Genomic DNA, 23,673 nt, shown 5'->3' with positions numbered 1-23,673 from the left:
AGCTTTGTTGAGGCGCCCTAAGTCCAGGATAGGCCTCAGTCCTCCCTTTGCCTTCCGACTCAAGAAATAACGGGAGTGAAAACCTCGGCCCTGTAGGTCCCAGGGAACCTCTGCCACTGCACCCACCTGCAAGAATGCTTGCACCTCCTGCTCAAGGAGTTGCTTGTCGGAGAGGTCCCTGGAAAGGGATGGGAAGGGAGGGTGGGAGTGAGCCAAATTGTAGGGTATAACCAATAGCCACCATGCTGAGCACCCATTGGTCCGAAGTTATGGCGGCCCAGGCCGGGAGAAAGCGGGTTAGGTGAGAAGAAAATAAATAGGAGGCTGGATCCATAGGCAGAACTGGGAGGACGTTCTTGGGCACATCTTCAAAAGGACTGCTTTCCGCCCCGATTATGGCGGCTAGAGCCTGGTTGAGGGCCACTGGCGGATGACGAGCAGCCCTAGTGTCTTTTATATCCTTTGCTCTTTCCCAAATAGGAGTCCCTGCAGGAGTACTCCCCAAACCACTGCTGATTCTGAGGCTTGAAGTGTGTCCTAGAGGAAGACAGGGTAGAGAGGCCAAGGGTCCTGAATTGACTGCTGGACCTCTGACGGGAGACCCGAGGACTGCAGCCATGATGCCCGTTTCATAGACACCACCGAGGCCATTGTCCTGGCTGCAGAGTCCGCTGCATTGGAAGTTGACTGCAAGGATGCCCTGGCTACCGCTCTCCCCTCTTCCAAGATGACCTCGAACTCCTGTTTAAAGGAGGGGGACAATGAGTCCGCAAACTTTTCTAGTGACTGCCAGATATGGAAATGATATCTTCTCAGCAGTGCCAGTTGATTTGCCACCTATAGCTGCAAGCTAGCAGCCATGGAATACATTTTTTGACCGAACAAGTCCCGTCTTTTCGCCTCTTTATTCTTGGGGGTCAAGCTCACTTTCCCCTGTCTGTCTCTTTCATTGGCGACAATGACCATCAAGGATCCTGGTAGGGGTGGGTGTAGAAGTATTTGAGCCCATTCGCCGGTAAGTTGTATTTCCCCTCTGCCTTTTTTGACGTGGGGGGCAAGGAGGCCGGGGTTTGCCAAAGTGCCTTTGCTAATTTAACCACCCCTTCCTGTACCAGGAGGGCCACTTTACTGGGAGCCACCGAGGCCAGTATCCCAAAAAACCTCGTCCACCTGCTCGTCCAACTCCTCTATTTTAAGACCTGGTTGGAGGCGACCCTTTTCAGCAGATCCTGATGCGTTCTAAAATCATCCAACGGTATCACCGATGAAGGACCCGTGACTGCCTCGTATGAGGACGACGATGAGGCTGGTAGCTCAGGTGGGGGAGGGACCTCTGGGTGGGATGGTCGCCCCAGGCTCGAGGCGCATGAACCCTCATGGTCAGAATCCATGTCCAGGTGCGGTGCCGAACTCTGAGGGATGGAGGACTGCAGTATCAAGGCTCTTCTCCTGGAACTGGACTGCAGAATCCCCGAGAGAAACACCCACCAGTAAGGCCAAAGTCTGGGACACTGTCCCTGTGGCCACGCCCCCATTGGTGGCACCATAGGGAAGCTGGGCATCGGGCCCATGGTTTGCCTAGTATGAATAACCTCCTCACTATCCGAGGAGGAGGTGCCACTCTCCGACAGCCAGGGTGGTGCCAATTCCAAATATCTCATGGTGCCATGTGGAGCGCTCTGATGCACTGGCACCAGTGAGCAATACGGATAGCCCGAATGATGGGCACGATGGGATTGGTTCTTGTCTTTTGGCTTCTTGGATGGACTAGGTGAGCGGGGTCATGGTGCAGGGGGAAACATGTTGTGAGTCCAGCGACCTGGCGGTACCAGTCCTTGGGAGACTGGCAGTGGGAGCCCAGTCTGACACTGTCCTGACTCAGAGAGCATGGTCTTGACTCTGGGGACCACCTGCACACCGGTGAACAGTGCCTCAAAGACGGGGACTGTCGGGCAGATCTGTCCCTTAATTGGTTGCCCGTTGGTGCTGGATCTCAGTGCAGGGGCCTGCCATCTCTTGGTATCAGCGGCACAGGCAATGCACGAGGTCCTTCATTGCCTGGAAAGCCTCCAGTGTCAATGGCACCACCAGGCTGTGAGGGCCTCTACTGCAACCCGGAGTCAGTGAAGGTCCTGGTGCCGGGGGTCGATGCTTGCAGCAGTGAGGGACCCTTCTGAGGCAGGGAGGACTGGCGGCCTGACACGGATCTCGCCTGGTCCCCCTTAGCCTTCTCTGCAGGGGAGCCTCCCCATTCCATGCAAGTCTTCTTTGGCCTCTTCTTTTGTACTGGAGATGGTGAACGGTGCTGAGAGGAGGAAGAGGGCGCCAAAGGGGCACTGCGCGCCAAGGTTGTGGTGCTTGGTGCTGAGTCCGATCTGCTGGGCTCCGACACCAGTCTAAGTGCCGACTCCATCATGATGGCCTTGAGACGAATATCTTGGTCTTCCTTAGTCTGTGGGCAAAAATCTTTACAGATTTTGCACCTCTTACAGACGTTCGCTTCCCCCAGACACTTTAAACAACTTTAATGCGGGTTGCTCCTTGGCATAGGCTTCTTACACGAAGCGCAGGGTTTAAATCCCAAGGAACAGGACATGCCCCGACCCTGGGACTCTAACCACTAACAAACTAGTACTAACTATTAATTATGTACACTAGAACAATGAATAAACCACTAGGTTTTAGCGAGAGAACTTGCGAAGGCAAGAGACGTTCCAGCACCATTACTGGCAGCAAGAAGGAACTGAGGGGGAGGGGAAGCCGATGGCGCCGATATGAGGGCACATGTACGTGCTGCTGCAGGGGCTGCTAGAGTGAGCTCCTATGGGTATCACTAGGGGAAAAAGTTTTCTGGCACCAATGCATGTGGCATGCACACACACCTAAACTGGGAATGGACATGAGCAAGCACTCAAAGAAGAACTACAGCCAATGCTGCAGGATTATGGATGTGTTGTTCATGACTTTCTGCCAAAGGGAGGAAATGGAAACAGTTAACCCAGCAAACAGGCCAGATGTCCAACTCACACAGCGAGGAGTAGTAAAGCAGGTCCTTATGTTAAACATAGTCTTTTCTTCTATCTTTTCACATTTTAATCTTATTGTAATGAAATTTCTTCCCATTAGTTATAAACTTACACATGCCTCCTAGATATTTCAGGTAAAATAATTTTGGAAATGCACATTTACCATTTTGGATTAAAATAATCTTGAACAGGCATTACAGATGCAGCAAGACCTGAAGTGGGATTAGAGATACAGGACTTTCCTGTCTGATTTGAAAAAGGTGATGGAAGCTGCATATTCTCAGTAGATGGACTTGACTTCAGAAAGTACCTATGAGGAAATGAAGTGTTAATATGACATTGGAAAGTCTTAAAAAATTTAAATTTGAGCATGTAAAACCTTGAACGAGAAATCATATAATAAATTACCGCCCAGGTCGTCGCAGATCTCGGATTTCGATATTCAAAAAGGGCAGGAATAGATTGCCACAGAAGGGACATGTGCTATTGAGATTTGAATCATCTGCTGTCCATCCTGCCATGATTTCTTCATCGTGAACCAGACAGTCACAAGTTCGACATCGTGAGCAGCTTGAGATGAGGACCTGTATATAGTACTTAATTAAGAGGAGTTCTACAGTGGCTTTTGAACTGCTTTGCTCTTTGTTACAAAGAAAATGCATAGAAGAGAACAACACACCAGGCCAAAATATTCATACTTCGGTTCTAAAAGCTTAATACCTAAATCTATATTTAGGCACCTACAAAGAATTTAATTGCCTAACTTTAAGATCTCAAGATTGGACGTTTTGGCCTGAATTTATATATTTCAATACATCAATACTAAGCTTCAATTAGTAATTAGTGTTCAGTCGATGTTGCCATGGACCCACCAGTGCATCATAAGGTGAAACAGAAGTGACTGATGGAATGAATGATATATCTCAGAGGAATTTATTACTTGCAAGAATGAGTTTGTAGAAAACTCAGATCTATTGTAATGTAAACAGATTAGGGTCTGATATAAATAGATTCGGGACTAAATTAATTTGCTCACGCAGTACACAAATACATTTTAGCTGAATCTGTTGGCTTCCCTTCCCTACCAGGATAGCTCAAACCTGACAAACCTATCTAGAATAACAACGTGGGCTTTATTATCAGTTTGCTAAATGGACATCGTAAATTGTCTGGGCCTAAAATGTAGGATTTTTTTTAAGCAAAACCAAACCAAAAACCAAACACCCTGATAGTAGACAAATAATTTTCATTAATTTAAACAACAAAATAAATAACTGCTTGAATTTAAACACTCTCCTGCAATGATGGCTAGTACATGAGAACTAAAACATAATTAACTAGAGAAAAGTGATTAGTCTATTTTCATTGCCCAAATTCAGTAAAATGCAAAAAGTAAATAAACAGCATTAGAGATAAAAATAAATCACATCTTAAATATTCTTTCAGCATCAATAAAGAGAAGTTACTTATCTCAAAGAACTCGAGTTACTATAAGGGGCTCTTGTCCACATGGAACCCACTATACGTGTGCGCACCCCATGTGCGCAAACCTGGAACGTTTTAGCCAGCAGCATCTGTGAGGGCTGCACATGCTCTCTGCACATACTTGTGCCCTGAGGTATAAAGGGTGCAGCAGCCTTAATTACTACTCAGTTCCTTCACTAATACAGAAACCCAAGTAAGGGTTCCATATCACTGGGGAAGGAGGCTAGGTTCTGAGATCTGCATAGACAAAAGCCTCTCGAACTCAAGTTACAGTAAGGGAAATAACCTCTCTTTGAGCATTTGTCCGCAAAGATCACATGGTAAGTGAATGACTAGCAGTTACCTCTCAGGGGGAGGTGGGTGACAGGAGTCCTATCTAAATAACTTTAGGACAGCCCTGCCAAACCGGGTATCAGATTTAGAAGCTTCCACAATGGAGTAGTGATTGGTAAACATATGAACTAAATTCCAAGTAGCCATCCTACAGATCTCAGAAAGAGGGCCTTCCCTAAAGCAAGCTACAGATGTCAACTGAGCCCCAGTAAAGCATGTCCTAACTCAAGAGAGAGGAGACGTGAATGAGTAGGAAGTCTCAGACACTCTGGGCACTGACTCGCTACCATGGGCAGTGAGAAGGAACTGAATGGCCGTTGGGGCTGTTTCACCTTCCTACCCTCCCGGTAGGAGGTGTGAGGTCATGCAGGATGTATGTGCAGCCCCACAAGCACTGCTGGCTAAAAGATTCCAGGCTCATGTGCATGGGGCATACATACCCACAGCAGGATCGGTGTGGGAAAAGGCTCAAGGAAAAATCTAAAATTAATTATAGAGGTATTGTTACAAAAAAAAAATTTTTTTAAATTGACAGAGTTGTTTAAGATGTGTTACTGTTGCTTTTAGCTGCCCAAACCTCATGGCAATTGATTTCCTTAGGACTCTTTGAAAATCCGCCTTATTCTAAACTAAAGGACTGTGAGAATAAATAATCAAGACATTTTTAGAGCAGGATTTCAACCTGTTATTGAAAGCATTTACTTATATACCAATTTCTACTCTATTGAGTCTTTAACTTGTAGTTTCAACTGAGTTTAAAATGGCATTTCGTCTTTACTTGGAATATGTCTAAGACATACATGAAGAAGAGTTGCTATCCAAATTAAGATGCTACAGAGCAAGACACATCATACTATACCTCCATAGCATAATTCTGAAACACACTGGTGCTGCTTGTGCTGCAAGAAGACATCAACTCTGATTTGTCAGGCAAGGGGAACTTTGAAAGGGAACCTATTAATTGATGATAAGCAAATAAAAAAGTATTTGTTACTACAGAATATAAATTTACAGTAGAATCTACATTGGTCTTTGACCAGGTGACATTTACATAGTAAAATATGTTTAGGGAGCTACAGCTGGTCAATTATTATATTGGAGATGCCCTGGAACAGAATGAGTCACTAACACAAGACCCGAGGCTGCTGCCTGCCCAGTGACAACAGCAGCATGAAAACCCAGTATATGTAGATGTTGTGAAAGGAACAAGCTAATAGCTAGAAAGAGGTTCTGGTGAAGCAATTAATATGCTTTCTGCATGAATCAAAGCTAAGGAGGAATGAAAGATACTGCTACAGAAGCAGCTAGACAGAACTACAATTACAGATGGGGAAAATGAAGTACAAGGTGGTTAAAATCTCTCTCAAACCAACCAAATAGAAAAACCTACCCTGATAATTCACTAAGTGATAACTTGATGATTACTAATAACAACCTATGTGTGTGTGCCTGCACATGCACACACAGGCAAGAGGTAAAGTGGGAAGAGGTTTAAATTGTTTTGGTCCAAATGCAGTTTCTTTCAATTTCTTACTAAAAAAGCTCAGCATGGTCACCTCCAAGAGAACCCAAATAAGGTGGTAGGACTCCAGCACATCAAGCTTAGAACCCCCCCCAAGAGTATGTCGTGTAGCTTTCACCTCCCCAAGCCTCGATATGTCTGTCATCCATGCACAGACCCTGCTCCCAACAGTTAACGATGCGGAACTCCTTACCTCTTAACAAGAAATTAGTTCCTGCTACAAATCCATTTCCTTTCTATGCTCCAGTCCCCTACTTGCCCCATATTCACACACCACCACTCCAGAAGAACTCCCCACTCTTGGATTCAACAACAGAAATGAACTTTTGTCCTCTAGGTCCATTCCTCTGAGACCAGCAGCAGGGCTCCGTGAAAGATATTTGAAGTTCTCCTGCTGTCTGCTGCCCAAAGACACACAGACATTTCTCACCACAAGGGGTTAAATGAATGGAATTTGGTTTTTGCAGGAAAAAAAATGCTGACACTAAATGACTTGCTCAACATCAAACAGTCTTTGGCACAGCCCCACAGAGAACCAGCTCTCCAGAGTCACACTTTCCTCACTAAACCATGCTTCCTTTCAGTCTGGTTGTGGTTAAAATGGGGTACTCCATCAAGACCTTTATGGAGAAATCTGTATGTTACCCACAAAAAACCCCATTTTATCTCCTCTGAAGATTAGAGGCAATTCAATAAAATGCCTGTCTTGTTCCCTACATGGAAACACAATGTTATTTTTAATAAGGATTTTTATTATTACTATTAAGAAGAAAACAAACAAAAAAGCCAGGAACAATAAAATGAGCTACCAAACAATAAGCCTTGTTAAAGATATTTGCACTTCGACTAAGAGAGGGTTATATAACCTGCAGTTGTCGCTATTAGCTATTAAAAATACTGGAGCCATATAGGATCAACTCCAGGAATCAATGAGATAGAATATTAAGAAGTTGAAGAGAATATCATTATTATTATTATTACTATTTGCACTCCTCAATCATAGATCAGAACCCCATAGTACTAGGCACTGTGCAAACACAGAACAAAAAGATGGTCCCTTTTCCAAGGAGCTGACATGGATGGGGAAATAAGTGCAGTGAGATAGTAATTTGCACAAATTTGCTTTCCCTCACAAAAGAGACAAATTTATCTACTGTGACCCCAAATTATGAACTAAAATTATGAAAAGAGGCCACGGCTTTCAACGCTATAGTTTTGAACAAGGGATTGCAAATTTTATGAAAATATAAAAAACATCCCTTACCATAGTGATAGAATTGCTTGGATGAGCCATCATGGGAAGCTGAACTTTCTAGGCTTGTCCTACTTAGACCAATTCCCTTAATTACCGAGGTGTCATTCTCTTGAGGAGAAGCACCACCTTCAAAGTCATTGCAGACATCTTCATCCGTTAGAGAGGTAGATTCTGAATCTAGGACTCCAAGAGATGAAACACTTGCTCGGTCTGAATTTTGATCCTACAAAGAAGCAGTGATATTGTTATTTTCTATGCTCTGAAAGTTACGGGCAAATGGAAACATTTTTGAAAGATAAAAATAATCTAGTTTTATTATGAAAAGTTGGATGCCCAGGTATTTCTCCCTGATAGATAGTTCAACTCAGATTTGTATTGAGAACCTGTCTATATCTAAAAGGTAAATCAATCTTTATTCAGTATTTAGTAGATTGCTATGGGCTCCTTTAAAAAAAAATTCCTTGGGTTAGATCTCAAAAGATAAAGCAAAGACTGTGAAAATCCTTAGGTCTCATCTGAGAAACTTTTCTAAGTTTTCCCACCTACAACTTACAAATAACACAAGTGGGAACACAAGGGTAGACAAGGCACTGTTGATCCTTGATCTTTTTAATCCCATGTACATCTGTTCTAAAAAGGATTAGACAACAGTGATTAAAATCCCAACATCCCCTGGGAGCCGGTCTACACGAGCTTTCCCACTGTTTCTATGATTGATACAGCTTGAACCAGTGGCAGCATTGGTGGGAATTCCAACAAAACAATTCTAATGCAGACACAACTTTAAATCACCTAATTACTGAATACAAGATGACTTCTATTTTTCAAATAATGTTGGAACAATTTTTCTTCAAATTGTTTCTGATCATTTTAAGACAAAGACAGAAGTGTTTGCTAAACTGACATATACAAAAGATATTTGCTACATAAAAACACTGAAAAAGCATCATCCCAGATGCATAGTTAAGATAGTTTATATAAAAAGTAAAGGGTCTAGCAGCTGTAATACTGTATGCAAGTAAAAGTACACTTCAAAGTTAAGTTGCATTTATCTGAGAATTTCTCACTCATTATGGACAAGCTTTCATTTGCTTCTTTAAGGTAAAGACTAAACAAAGAATCTTTTCCTAGTATGAGTAACTACTATCTATATATCCACAATATAAAGACATATATTAAATAAAACTGCATGTATTTTAGTCTGGTACTGGAAAACACACATATCCACTTCCCAAATATCGTTAGTAAAAGATTTACACTACAGAGGAAAAAAATCTGTTGTGAGCAATAAGCACCAAGAATTTTTCTACGCTTGTGCCAGCTCAGCCTAACTGAACATGCTCAAATCTAACTGAGAACTTCAAGAATCCCCTATTTTTCTTCACATTATATTCCCACTCATATGCAAAGCAATCCCTTGAAGACACCATTCTTCTGGCAGCTGAATGAATCAGATGCCCTTCCAAATCCATCCCTATTGCTTCTTAATTGACATCAATTACCCAATCTGGTCCCTCTGCAAGGCACAACATGCTATCTTTACTGCATCCCCAGACACTTTTGGTGGAAGAAGTGAGAAATTAGTACTGCTAATACTACAATTACTTGAATACCTAATGAATCTGTAGTTGCTGTCGGCTTCCTTGTCAAAACTTCTAGGACCTTCAATTGCTTTGAAAATGTCAATCACTGCTTTTAAATGAATAATGGTTTGATCCAATACAGTAAATCAAGTTCTGGAAAACCCCACTAATGGATGTTGTGTATATACTCTGTCTTGATGCATGTGAGCCAGCTAAGCCTTTTCCTCACAAGATTCAGTGTGTCAGCCTCTACAGAGCTACATCCTTTTTTCACAGAAATATATCTTTTGAAAAATCTCAAAGTAATTGTGAATGTTTACCTTTGAGGATGCAGCATACATAGTAAACTTGGAATACCACTTGCTAGCCTTCTCTGCAACCCCTTTCCCAGCAGAAAACATGCTGCTTTTCAGAACATCAAATGTAGGTGTTAATAGAGTATCTAAGTTGAATGAAGGTGGAGACACTAGAGTTAATGCACCAGCCATGTCCCGCGATGGTTCCCTTGCTGGACTGTTTAGAGTGTAGGATGGAGAGGACCAAAGCCTGTCCCTTGGCCTTTCTTCATTTTTTATGTTATAACTTTTGGATTTGGTAAGATTCACTGGCCTGGGGGAATTTGGGGGAAGGCTGGATCTTCTGCATGGCTGGGTGACTGTTGGACTCTTTTTATTAACATTTTTGTCATCATACATTTTTTGCAAGTCAATGCTTGGTGCACGGCTTGTCAGGGGGCTGCTCATGTTGTTCATATACATAACTATTTCTTCAGCTAAATCTCGCCTCGCAGATGGCGTCAAAACACTTTTGTCATCATCGTCTTCATCATCTTCTTTCTGTTGCTCTGTCTCAGCCACTAGCAGTGAGAGGGGATCAAATCCAGTTTCCACGTCTGTTTTTTCAACTGGTTTTATCAGAAAGCTGCTATTACGCTGTATCTTCTTAGGCTTTTCATTAGATAACTTGACTGTTTTAGTTGTGTCAGGTTCAGCATCCAAGTCTTCTAAATCAAAGATAACAGGAGACTCTGTTTTATCTGCAAAACTGCCATAGAAAGGTGCATCTTCATCACTAGATTCCTTCTCCAGACTCTCTCTCTTAGACTCTAAAGATGACTTCATGATGTCAAGACTATTCGGCCTTATACTCTTCTGCAATACATTAGATAGGATTTTTGCATCAGCTCCTAATTTTTCAACAATGTCTCCAGGGCTTGCATTCTGGTTAATTCTATTTATCACAAGTCCCATCAGGGCATCTCCACTCAGATTACGGTTCCTGCTTCCCCATGCCATCTCTTTTAGGTCAGGCTCCACAGCACTTTTATGTCTCTTTCTTAAGGTTTTACTTTGAATAACTCCTGCTTCATTGGTATCCTCAAAAGTGGAGGTGAACAGCAGCCCTGCTGAGCTTTCTGAAAAACAGAAATGAGTTGCTTTACTTTTGTCACATAAGAAATGAAAAAAAAATTCAAAGTTAGCAAAAAACCTAGAATGTAAATGCTTCATCTTTCAAATTGGTAACAGTATCAGCTTGTGGAGTTCACTATAGATCATGCCAACAAGGGGTGGGTTGGCCTGACTGCACACAGAGAACAGGCACTGCCCTTAAAATGCACAAATGTCCAAAGATATTCAGGGAAATCCTGCATATCACTTGGTACACCCTTGTGGGGGATCAGCTTCTTTGTGCCACTGCATGGGCTTCCCCCATTTGGCAGTAAGGCTGCTTCAGGTGTTGTACAGCTTCTAACAACAATCCCTCACCTCTAATTTGGGGTGTGGGAGGAATAAGATTCATGGAGTGGCTAATATGGTACTTGATTATTAAAGAATTAAAGGAGGATAATGTAACTAATGCAAATCAACATGGGTTTATGGAAACTAGATCCTGTCAAACCAACTCGTTATATTTTTGGATAGATTACAATTTTGGTTGTTAAAGGTAGTAGTGTCCACATAATATACTTAGACTTCTCTAAGGCTTTTGACTTGGTACCAAACAACATCCTGATTAAAAAACTAGAGCAATACAAAATAGACATGTACATATTAAATGGATTAAAAACTGACTAACTAATGGGTCTCAAAATGTCATTGTAAACTTGTACAACTATGTACAAGTCAGTTGCTGTAACAACAGCCAGAAGCTTTGGAGGTTAAGGAAAACAAAAACTAAAACCAGCGCAAGATGGACCAGAGAAAAGAGAACTGTTTAAGCGCCAATACTTTTCTCCCTATCACCATATTGGTGTACAAAAAACCACCCAAACAAACTAATAGCTAGCAGAGAACCTGCTCCATGACAAAAAAATGCAACTTTTGCTCTCATTTAAAAAAAACATTAAATAAAGGTGAAGTCGAACTATATTAACTCACCAGTGCTGAATTCCCCAGCTGTACTGTCAGCATTGTCAATGGTACCATTGAGTCGTACTATGTTAGAAGTAGCTTTTGCACTACTTGAATTTTGACAATTTAGCTTGGGAAGGCAGTCAGCACTCCCTTTTGCACTCTCTGTTTCAGACACTGTGTGCATAAAATACACGCAAAATTTCATTAGAATTGAGGTAACTCTTACAACAAATTCCAAATTCCCATTATCTATTTTTCTACAGGATTAGTTAAGTAACTGAATGACAGCATATGGTGATATTGCCCAATTACATCAAAGTAAGCTGAGATGTTCTCGGCTGAGATGTCCCGTGGCAATATTAGCTAAGATTACTGCATCACAGAATGGCTAATTGAATTGTTAAATGATACACATCTAGAAGAGCTCAGTGGAGAAAATGCCATCCAAATATAATTTGCAATCTTTCCAGATTCCAAAATGCAATATTATAATGCTATAGGGAGAAACTCTATGGCTTGTGTTATGCAGGGGGTCAGACTAAACCATCAGAATTGTCCCTTTTAGCTTTACGATATATGAATATGGAACGAGACTTTTTAGTGACCAACTACAGTCTCTCTTTTTCTAAATATAATTTTATAAAATTTTCCAAATGAGTGTTGCTTTAAAAAAAATTATTTCAAACATTAGATCTCACAACAGCCATAAAACATTAATGTCAGCTTTATTGAACTTACTGAACTCTTTAGCACACAGTTTAATGCTGTGGTATTGCATGTTTCATTTCATTTGGAACCAATTACATATACTATTAAGTAATGCCTAATTTAAAGTAACTCATATTTTGTTTCAAGGAAAACAAATACAAAAGAGGTTCCAATACTTCCTTCCTCCTACTGCAAAAGCTGGAAAACACCTATTAACCTAGGGCGTCCGCTAATTCAGTGAACATTTCCACTAAAGTAATAATAACAATATATTTGTCCAATTGCTTCAGAATTCTCAGAACTGCTGAGCACCTACCACCCTAATTGAAGTCAAAGAGTCACAGGGGTTTAATCACCACTAAACAGGTATGCCTACACCATAAATTAAGGTATAACTGTGGTGCAGGTAGCTTTAATCTAGCTAGTGAGGGTAATAACAGTAGTGAAAATGCAGTAACACTGGCTTCAGCACAGGCTAGCCAGTCCTGTACAAGCCCTCCTGGAACCCTGGATACTTACTCTGGTCACTAGACTGTGCTGAAGTCAGGCCCTGATATATATCACTGTATCATCGGTATTCTCATTTTCACTTTTCAGGATAAACAAATTTACTTTGATGACATATTCATATAAAAAACTGAAAGGTCTTGGTACTTTAGTAGTAATGAAAGTTGAGTTACGAGTTCTTGGAAATTTTCCAGGTGCAGACAAATCAAATCTCAAGCAAAATGCAAATTTTTACTTTTATTCATTTTTAGTTTAGGTAACATAAAACTGATTTGTCTGCAAGGGATTTTAAAATAATGTAAATTCAAAACACTAGGAAATTAACCATTTAAAGAAGCTAAAATATTTTGATGTTTCTGTGCTGGTGCAGATTTGCTCAACTGAATATTTCATTTCAGCTTGTTTCATAATAAAAAAGGGTTGACAAAGAAATAACATTGTATTAAACAACAACTGTCTCTCTCTTCCATACCTCTTCCCCACCCCCACACACAATTGGAGAAACCAGGTTTTGTGTGACGGAGTAAGTGGTATTTGGGGAAAGTAAAATGGAATTCATCCGTTTTATCCAAAGGGAGGCTTAGGAACCAGAATAGAGGCTGCTATCCTTTCGTACCTTTGTGCATGGGTTTAGGTCACTGGATCTTCCTCAGTGCAGATCCAGCTACCCCCATGGTCCCTCACTCGAGCGGTAACTAATGCCAGGTCTACACTAAAAAGTTAGGTCAATCTGGCTACATCGCTCAGGATGGTGAAAAATCCACCACCCTGAGCAACGTAGTTAAACCAACATAACTCCCGGTGTGGACACTGGTAGGTCGACAGAAGAATTCTTCCATCAACCTAGCTATCTCCTCTCAGGGACGTGGATAACTACAGCAGTGGGAGAACCCCTCCCGTCACTGTAGTGTGTCTACACTGAAGTGCTATAGCAGTGTAGCTGTGCCACGCAACATTTCCCCTGATCACATAGCCTAAGCAAATATGTCATGCTGCAGTACTTGCAAGCACAGAATCTGTATTTGTTTTAGCACCAATTTTCCAAAATGATGTATCATAATTAAATGCACAGAACAGGCAACTGCACATCTAACAAGGAGCTCAAATGCACTTGCAAGCAACCTACCATTTTCAAACATGTAGTACGTACCAGTACAACACATTTTCAGCATAGCCAGCAGTGAAATTATGTTTCTAAAACAAATATAAGTTATGGACTTCAAGTGACCCATCTTAACTGTTCATTTAGTTGGCACTTCTGTTTCGTTTTTTTTCTGAAATTCAATCTTAACTTAGAATTTCCTGGATGTCTAATGCTTTGGCTTTTAAAAATACAACACTCTTAATTTTTTCCCCTTAAGTAACTGGTACCTTTTCTGTAACTGAATTTCAGCTTAATGTTTTTTGTTTACTTAAAAAAAAGTTAAGGAATTGCTCTATAATAAGATCTCTTGCTTCACTTGGAACTTCACTTCCCCAGATCTCATAAATGATCAGTGGAAGAGAGTCCCTGAATTCACCCGTGAAGCACTTTCTAGGAGATTTGAGATGGCAATGAGGAAGTATCTTGTGATGGAGGGTCTCACAAATCACCTCCTTGGAATCCTCTGAGTCTGGAGGACACACAAAAAAGCAGTAGGATGTTCTCATATGTGGATAAGTCGGGGGTCTCTAGAGCTTGCAAATTGGATAGGAACTCCTGCAGAGATTAAAAAATATGCATAAGCTTCTGCAAAGAATGCAAGTTCTGTTGTTTACAAGCCCTCTTGCAAGCTCTGCAGGAAATCCTGTGCACCTCATTTCTGGCTTGATATTTGCTGCTTAGGAATCATGTAGCCTTTAGTTGTGAGCTATCTAACCAGCAATGGGCACTGACAGAAGCACGTAGCAGACCGGCATGCACTGTCCAAAGCAAGTACAAGCTGACATCTGATATAGAGAATATACATTGAAAGTGCTGTTAATAAAATAATAATTCACTTTAAAATTAGTCAAAGATACTCAGTAGGACAACATATTAAACTAAGTCTGGAGTCTCCAAGCTTAGCTGAGTTATACATTACAAAACAATTAGAAAATATGCAAGAAGTGAGATCACCTCAGTATTTTGGGCCCCCATCTCTCTAAACCCTTTGCCCAACTCACCTGAACATTTCCATACAAATTCTACCCTAGCTTACAAAATGGTAGGCCAATTCCTTTAGGTTTGGTGAAAGCATGCAGATGGAGAGGAACAGCAAAACTGTACTTATTACAGAAGGGACGAGATGGCTCTTCATAATGCAGACCACTATTGGATATCAAAGCATCACCATTTATACACAATAAACTGGACATCCGTATTTATAAGATACATACAAGAACTGGAATCACTCTCTCTCTCATCCTCTTTTTGTTTTTTTATCTCTTGAACAGATGTTTTCCCTTTCTCAAATTCTTCTTTAGATAAGTTACTGCCAAGATCTGAAAGTCCCCCTATTGTAACAGGAGAATTGACAGGATAAAGAAAATTAACTCTATATTTCATACAATGAAATACTGTATAGTTGAGCAAATGAAATATCCATAATAATACAGTAATTTCTTGTACTAGGTAAATTCCAGCTAAAAATATGGAACACTTTTTACCACATAAAAATTGCCATAGAATGTCAGGACAAGTATAGATTAATTTAATACCACACTTATACTACCAAATGTACATAAAAATTCAAATTATGTCTATGAAGTTCAAAATAAGACAGCCAAAAGCTAAACAAAACTTATCACAACTTGCAAGTCAATTGTTAAATATTGTTTTATCACAGCATTTTCTCTCCGTTTCAGTTCATTTGCTTAGAAGGATGGTTGTTAGGTTGTTTTCTGATCAACCAATCCATATGTCACTCTCTCTTTTAAAAAGTTAAAGAGGTGCCTATACATTATAGACTGTATAGTAATAACTTTTTTTTAAAAAGTTGAAATGTAAAAGTCTCCTGGTTTTCTTTTTAAATGGAAAATGCACTTTTAAAATAATCCAGAACCAACTGAGATTTTCTTTACATAAAAAAACCTTTACATCAGCAATACACAGTAAAATCATGTGAAAGCCCACAGTTACTTTGCAGTTTTTGAGAGGTAACACTGACCTATGGATGACTAGTATATCTCTGGCTGACTGAGTTCAAGAAACAACAACACAAGCAAAGGATGACATTTCAACAGTTCTTCTACCCCCGAAGTGTCCTAAAGTGTTAGCATCAAATGAAATGAATAAATGGAGCAGGCAGGAAGTTAGTTTGTTCCAGATAAAAAGAAACCTTTTGCAGTATAACTTCCAAAATAAAATCTTTGGAAGTGGACAGAGGTAGGGCAAATTTATAGGTTTTAAGGTGATGTGCCTGACCTCTGTATGGTAATCCTGTAAACAACAAACAGGGGTGGGTATAATTATATTCATTATGTAGTTGTTAATATTCATTTTATAGGTGTCAATGTAACCAAATAAGGGTCTATGGGGAGTTGCTGAAAATGTATATATTTACATACTGTTACGGATAAAAGAATTGTAAAGTAACCCCCTCATTGCTCACTCGCGGCGTTGAGGTGGAACGAGCAGGCAATAAAGGGTTCCGTTTTCCCAATCCACTCCCGGGACAACCTGTTTGATTATTTCTAACAGAATCCTATAGAAGTAATTCAATCCTTTGACAGAAAAATATTTTTAAAATACAACTTGCTCATCAATGTAAGCTAATATAAAAATGTATGAATACTCTACCGGAAAGAGCTGCTTGTAGTGTGTTCACAGGTAGTTTTTTTAAAGCTCTTTTAAACTGCACTATTCCTAATATAACATTTCTTATCTTCGTCCATAGGAAATAGCCACTTCTATTACTTGAAGGCCAGGTGCTTTCCAAAACAGCCTAGTCAATGAATAAAGTCAGATTAAATGATTGTAACAGGTCTTAGCTTTCTGGTACAAATTTTTAAATGCAAGGATGCTCAAAAAGTGGTTCATTGATTTAAATCAAACTGTCAACATGTTACATTAATAAAGTAAATTTTAAGATATGAAAAAGAAAACCCAAAGCAATTTACTAACTTTTATTTCTATAAAAGTTATTCTTTCAGTAATTTGTGCTTGCTATTTAATTATCTACAATAAGAATAGATCAGCCTTCTCCTTGTCCTCCCCCCAAAACCCTTACCTTATTATAGTAACCATATGTAATGGCATTAGGGTCAACACCGGCTTTTTTCATTTCAAAAAGGACTCTCACTGCAAGCACAGGCTGGCCATATTGCCCACAAAGCTGCATAAGCACACGGTAACATACCTAAAAACAGACTTTTTTAGTGTTTCATTTTATAACAGAATTCATACATAATTCAAAACAAAAATTCCAGGATTCTCTTTTTTACCTCATCAGGTGGATCTATCTTTTTGGTATGCATTTTTCGCAGCACATCATATGCAGTTCTCAGAGCCCTGACTTTTGAATGGCACACTTTCACATATGCAGGAAGGCAGATAAACCACAGGCCATAGCAGTGACGCAGCAGACACCTGGACCACATTTGAGGGATGGAGGAGTACCTCTTAGCTATCTTATGCGCTGACTTTATTTCCTGTAAAGAGGTGTTCAGTTAGTATCTTTAATATACATATTAGATTTTTTAGAAATGAATCAGTAGCTCATAAAAGTGAGACCTTGCGTGAGTGCTTTGAGTTCTTTATGGGCAGAATAAATCTAGACACACTGAAATTTAAGCCAGAAGCTGTACTACAGGCAGGCAGGCAGAAGCAGCACCACACTAGGGGCTCAGTTCTTATTTGAGACAAGCAGAGATCTGTCTTGTAGAATCAGCTCCTGGGGATTTTAATAGCTGCACACACACAAAAAGCTACTTACTTCTCACAGACTTTATACTAAGTCACTGAAGGCTTATGCTTGCATAAACAAATTGACTCTTCTCTCTTCGAGTGATTGCTCATATGCATTCCAATTTAGGTGTGTGCGCGCCCCGTACACAGATTCCCAGAACCTTTTTTCCTTAGCCTGCCCGCAGGGCCAGCTCAGGCGCCCCCTGGAGTGCCGCGCTCATGTCGCGGTATAAAGGGCGCTGCTGGCCCCGCGGGTCCCCAGTTCCTTCTTTCCGCCTCTGACGGTTGCTGGAACTTCTGCCCTTGCCATTGCAAGCAGCAGTCCTTAGCCTCATTACTATAGTTCAAGCTACTAGTTCTTAGTTAGTTCGTTGTTATTCAAAGTCAGTTGATCGTCGGCAGTTCAACACTGTCAATTGCCCTTAGGGGTTCTTCGATAGAGAACCATGCCGGGCTCGGCTGGTTTCAAGAGCTGTTCCATCTGTTCCAAGCAATTTGCGGTGAGTGACCCTCATGACCGATGCCTCGGAGAGCAGCACCGCAAAGAGAAGTGTAGAATCTGCAAGTCCTTCAAGCCCCGCACCCAAAAAGAAAGGGACGCCAGGCTGAAGGTCTTGCTCATGGAGTCTGCGCTCCGTCCGGCTTCAGAGCCTTCAAGATCACCGGCACCGAGCGGACGCTCGGTGCAGAGCGCACTGCCGGCACCGAAGCCTTCGGTGCCAAAGAAATCGAAGAGGTCCGGCACCGCCTCCATGGACTCCTCCCTGCGACCAGCGAAGCAGGGAGAAGCTCAGGAGACCCCCCAGCCACGTGCCGTGGAGGTTCCTCTGGCACCGGTGTCTCCTCGCAGGGAGCCTCCCCCGACGCCTAGAAGTGGGGGAGTGCCCTTGCAAGGGCCGTCGACGCCGGAGGCGTTCGTCGCGGCAAAGGCCCTCTTAGCCTTGCCTACACCTCCGTCCCCCACTCGGCCGAGGGGCGCGGGACTAGCGTCTCGGGGCAAACCCGTGCTGGGTAGCCCCGGTGGGTGGAGGAAACTTCGCTCCCCATCCTCACCCAGAATCAGCTCCTGGGGATTTTAATAGCTGCACACACACAAAAAGCTACTTACTTCTCACAGACTTTATACTAAGTCACTGAAGGCTTATGCTTGCATAAACAAATGGACTCTTCCCCATCCTCTCTCTCTCCCCCCCCACTCCACACACACGACTAACTGACAATGTGATTCAAGTGGTTAGCTGTTATAATAGTTTCTCTTTTTTCCCCCCATTTCTACCTTCATCATTTCTGTAGTGCCATGAAAAGGTACTCTCATGATTCTAATCAAAAGCATCTGATTTATAATAAAATATTTCCATAAATTGGAAAGATTAATTCAGAATACTGACAGGTACCAAAAAGAAATTGTCCAATTCCAAATAGAGACAACATTCAAAGTAAAGAAAATCAAACAAAAGCCAAACAAACAGAAGATCCTAAATCTTGAACTTCTTTCTAAATCAGTTTCAAGCACCCATTACTGTAATATTTTGTGAACGTTCGCACACTCTAAGATTAGGTAGATCCCTAGGGTATAGCCAGCAGCCATGTCATTTTGCTATGATCTTTTCAGATTTCACAAACAAAGCATAATTAGACTAGGTCAAAATTCATAAGGTAGGCCTCAAAAGATCATTTACAGTAGCTGCTTTACCTGGATCCTAAGATGCAGCAACTTGACATAAGATATTTTTATGAATCAGCACCAAGCCAAGGACCCAGAATGGTTAGAGAGCACCACACCACTAATGGTGTCTTCTTTCAAAGGAAATATAGAATCTAGGCTCTGTCCACTTTGGTTATTATAGATCCAAGGGTGCTTTCTTGCCAAATTACAACTCAGGTATTACATTCTGCCTACTTACAATCTCCAGACACTTCCACAGTTGCGTACCATATTCTTTGTTTACTATCAAACCAATATGAAGTATTGCCATATACTATTTACATTGTTAAATCAGCTGCAGTACTCTGCAGCAGAGGTGGATGAAGTGATCCTTGTATTGTGAAGCTGAATTACTAATATTCCCACAGTAAAGAGCTTTGAGGTACACAGAGGGAAGATACTGTAGAAGTACAGAGACTTATCACTACAATGTTTTTTGTTGGGGGTGGTGATTTTTAACTTTTTTTTTCCTTTGGTCCTTCAGGTTTCAGACACCAGGAACAAGAGGGAAGAAAACTGCTTTCATCCAGTTTCTTGGCAAATTCATAAAAGCCTGCTTGGAATAATTTAAAGACCTAAACATGCTACATTAGGCGAAGGATCAGGAATGGGCCCAAAAATGAAAGATTCCTAACACTATATGAGTTTTTATTAAAATTGCTCTGGAATATTCCAGTTTGATTAATTCTCTCTTTCTTAATGATCCATGCAGATCAGGAAACATGGGGGGAAAACTACATCCAAGGACAAACCAGTAATTTCTTTCATCTGACAAGACAAGCTCTGCAGAAGAATACTAAGAAGGCTAGTGAAAGAAGAGATACTTTCAGCTTCTTTATACTCTGGACGCTACTGCACTAGCTGCACTTACTGTGATTTTAAGACCTGACCATTGCAGAGGTTTCATCCTTCAAGAGGTTATAGGTTCTGATACTGATGAAAGGTCCAAACTGTTTTTCATTATCACTAATATCCACTAGATCTCTGTGAAAAGAGACCATTCGTAAACCAGCTATCAGCTGAAAATAAAGATCATGCCAGACCAACTTGATTTCCTTTTTTGAGAAGATAATAGATTTTGTAGATAAAGGGAATGCAGTGGATCTAATTTACCTAGATTTCAGTAAGGCATTTGATACAGTTCCACATGGGGAATTATTAGTTAAAGCGGAAAAGATGGGGATTAATATGAAAATTCAAAGATGGATAAGGAACTGGTTAAAGGGGAGACTACAATGGGTCATACTGAAGGGTGAACTATCAGGCTGGAGAAAAGTTACTAGTGGAGTTTCTCAGGGATCGGTCTTGGGACCAATCTTATTTAACCTTTTTATTACTGACCTTGGCATAAAAAGTGGGAATGTGCTGATAAAATTTGCAGATGACACAAAGTTGGGAGGTATTGCCAATACAGAGAAGGACCAGGATATCACACAAGAAGATCTGGATGACCTTGTAAACTAGAGTAATAAAAATAGGATCAAATTTAATAGTGGAAAGTGCAAGGTCATGCATTTAGGGACTAATAACGAAAATTTTTGCTATAAGCTGGGGGCGCATCAGTTGGAAGTGACAAAGGAGAAGGAGGACCTGGGCGTATTGGTTGACCACAGGATGACTATGAGCCGCCAATGTGATGTGGCCATGGAAAAAGCTAATGCGGTCCTAGGATGCATGAGGCAAGGTATTTCCAGTGGAGATAGGGAGGTGTTAGTACTGTTATACAAGGCGCTGTTGAGACCTCATCTGGAATACTGTGTGTAGTTCTGGTCTCCCAAGCTTAAGAAAGATGAATTCAAACAGGAACAGGTGCAGAGAACGGCTACTAGGATGATTCAAGGAATGGAAAACCTGCCTTATGAGAGGAGACTCAAAGAGCTTGGCTTGTTTAGACTAACCAAAAGAAGGCTGAAGGGAGATATGATTGCTCTCTATAAATACATCAGAGGGATAAATACCAGGGAGGGAGAGGAATTATTTAATTCAGCGCCAATGTGAACATAAGAACAAATGGATATAAACTGGCCATCAGGAAGTTCAGACGTGAAATCAGATAAAGGTTTCTAACCATCAGGGGAGAAGTGGGGGCAAAAAACCTAATTGGGCTTCAAGACTAAACTTGATAAGTTTATGTAGGGGATGGTGTGATGGGACAGCGTAATTTGACAACTGATCTTTGACTACTAGCGGTAAATATGCCCAATGGCCTGTGATGGGATGTTAGATGGGGTGGATTCTGAGTTACTAGAGAGAATTCTTCCTTGGGTGTCTGGATGGTGACTCTTGCCTACATGCTCATGGTTTAGCTGATCGTGATATTTGGGGTCGGGAAGGAATTTTCCCTCAAGGCAGATTTGCAGATGCCCTGTGAGTTTTTCGCCTTCCTCTGCAATATGGGGCACGGGTCACTTGCTGGTAGATTTTCTGTACCTCAAAGTCTTTAAACCATGATTTGAGGACTTCAATAACTCAGTCATAGGGTAGAAGTCTATTACAGGAGCAGGGGGTGAGGTTCTGTGGCCTGTGCAAGAGGTCAGACTAGATGATCATAAGGGTCCCTTCTGACCTTAAAGTCTATAAGTCTAATCTTCGGATCCTGTCTACAAGTAGAAGAAAATGGACAGTATTTATAACAAAGGCTAAGAATAGGGCTGGTCTGTCAAGGCATTTTTAGGACCAATAAAAGAGGCAAAAGTCATGGAAATAAAAAGTCAAGGGGCATAGTGTTGTATCATACCTCAAAAAACTGCATGTTGTAGCCAAAAGTAGAAAAGAAACATGGATAAGTACAGTAGAATCAGAATTCTACATTTTCAAGAGTCAACTACTTGTATCGCCAAATGTTAATGATTTTAAAAAGACATTTCATTACTACAAATACAGAATATAAATATTCATCTGAAATGTAATTCTTAGCACGGTCCATTAGAGGGGAAAATAAGCTACTTAAAATACTTGTTTAAGCCAGGGGCATATCAGCATAAAAATCAAGACATAGTTAATTGAAGAGTGATCAAGGCAGCTCTGTAGCAGTAACAATTGCAAGCGCTCACTCATTAAGCAAAAGTTGATTAAATGATCAACCATATACTCAAAAGAAATTTTCATTAATTAAATTAAGCACAGTGGGTGCACACCACTATATTTCCAATTTAATGCTCATCAGTAATTTGTAAAGCAAGAAACAAGTGACATTTAGTGATTTATCAATATTATCAGACTGTAAACCTACTAGAGAAAATCTGTTTTTAAAAACTTGTATTAGGATTTGAAAAGGCCTAGACATTTCTTTTTTCAGATTTATGTGAACAATTCCAGAGATGAAATGTCGCGCCGTCTATGGCAATGGGTGGGGAGGGAAGAAGAAATAAGGTACCTCAATAAAGCTGTGAAACGAGTCAACACCTACTATAAAGAACACAAAGATGACTCCACACCACAATCTACCCAAGAATTTAAGGATATCATCAAATCCTTCCCCAAACAACTTCAAGAGAAACTCGACAACCTCATCCCCCATGAACTGACCCCAGGGACCTTCTACATGCTTCCCAAGATACACAGACAGGGGAAACCAGGCAGACCCATCATATTCAGCCATGGCACTCTTATTCAAGGAATATCAGGGCTCATAGAAACCATCTTCAAACCACTCACCACAAGGAGCAAGCTTCCTCCAGGACACAACCGACTTTCTCCAGAAACTCTGCAATATTAACAACGTCCCTGCATGCCAACATCCTTCACAATGACAGCATAAGCTGCCTGCCTCAAGACAATGAACAAAACTCAGATATCTACCCCAAATACATCACCAAACTCATCCATTTCATCCTCACCTATAACAATTTTACATTAAACAATAAACACTTTTCCACACCATGAGAACAGCCATGGGTACTAGGATATCTCCCCGATGTTCCAACCTCTTCATGGGCCACCTTCAGGAAGAATTTCTGGACAAACGCACCACAAAACCAAATGATATACCTGAGATACATCAATGATATTCACATCCTTTGGACAGATGACAAACTCCCTCACATTTTTCCACCACAACTTTGACAACCACCTCATCCTCAAACTTTCTCTAGAATACACCCAGGCCAGCATCAACTTCCTGTACTCCACGATCAGCTTCATCAATGGAACCGTACAGAAAACTATCTACAAGAAACCCAGGGATCACCAAACTTACCTTCATAGATTCAGTAACCACCCAAACACAGAGCCAGGCACTCAGATACCACCCAAAAGGTTCTGAACCCAGATGGCATATCACTGAACAATTATAATCCATATTTGATAGACAACATCCTGAAAGAAAT

At 41.0% G+C, this 23,673-nt stretch overlaps 1 protein-coding gene across 2 annotated transcripts in view; it reads right to left on the bottom strand.

Annotated features, from left to right (window-relative positions):
- Positions 1-23,673, bottom strand: part of DENND4A (DENN domain containing 4A) — a 101,145-nt gene that overhangs the window by 11,827 nt on the left and 65,645 nt on the right. For both annotated transcript variants that reach the window (XR_010921273.1, XM_067555547.1), the window contains exons 16-25: positions 17,178-17,384; positions 16,964-17,092; positions 16,534-16,678; positions 15,132-15,248; positions 11,583-11,732; positions 9,525-10,618; positions 7,631-7,844; positions 5,704-5,798; positions 3,435-3,610; positions 3,190-3,336 (exon numbers count right to left, since the gene is read on the bottom strand). Coding sequence is in view for 1 of the 2 variants with exons in the window: in XM_067555547.1 (XP_067411648.1) it covers positions 3,190-3,336; positions 3,435-3,610; positions 5,704-5,798; positions 7,631-7,844; positions 9,525-10,618; positions 11,583-11,732; positions 15,132-15,248; positions 16,534-16,678; positions 16,964-17,092; positions 17,178-17,384 (2,474 nt within the window). In the remaining variant the exon portion in view is untranslated. The remainder of the gene's footprint in view (positions 1-3,189; positions 3,337-3,434; positions 3,611-5,703; positions 5,799-7,630; positions 7,845-9,524; positions 10,619-11,582; positions 11,733-15,131; positions 15,249-16,533; positions 16,679-16,963; positions 17,093-17,177; positions 17,385-23,673) is intronic.

The sequence above is a fragment of the Emydura macquarii genome, unplaced genomic scaffold (genome assembly GCF_026122565.2).
Source record: "Emydura macquarii macquarii isolate MOO-44397 ecotype Brisbane River unplaced genomic scaffold, CSIRO-AGI_Emac_v2 contig_1644, whole genome shotgun sequence".
Lineage (NCBI taxonomy): Eukaryota > Metazoa > Chordata > Testudines > Chelidae > Emydura > Emydura macquarii.
Note: the sequence above shows the minus strand (reverse complement) of the source record. Positions and strands in the feature narration are given on the sequence as shown.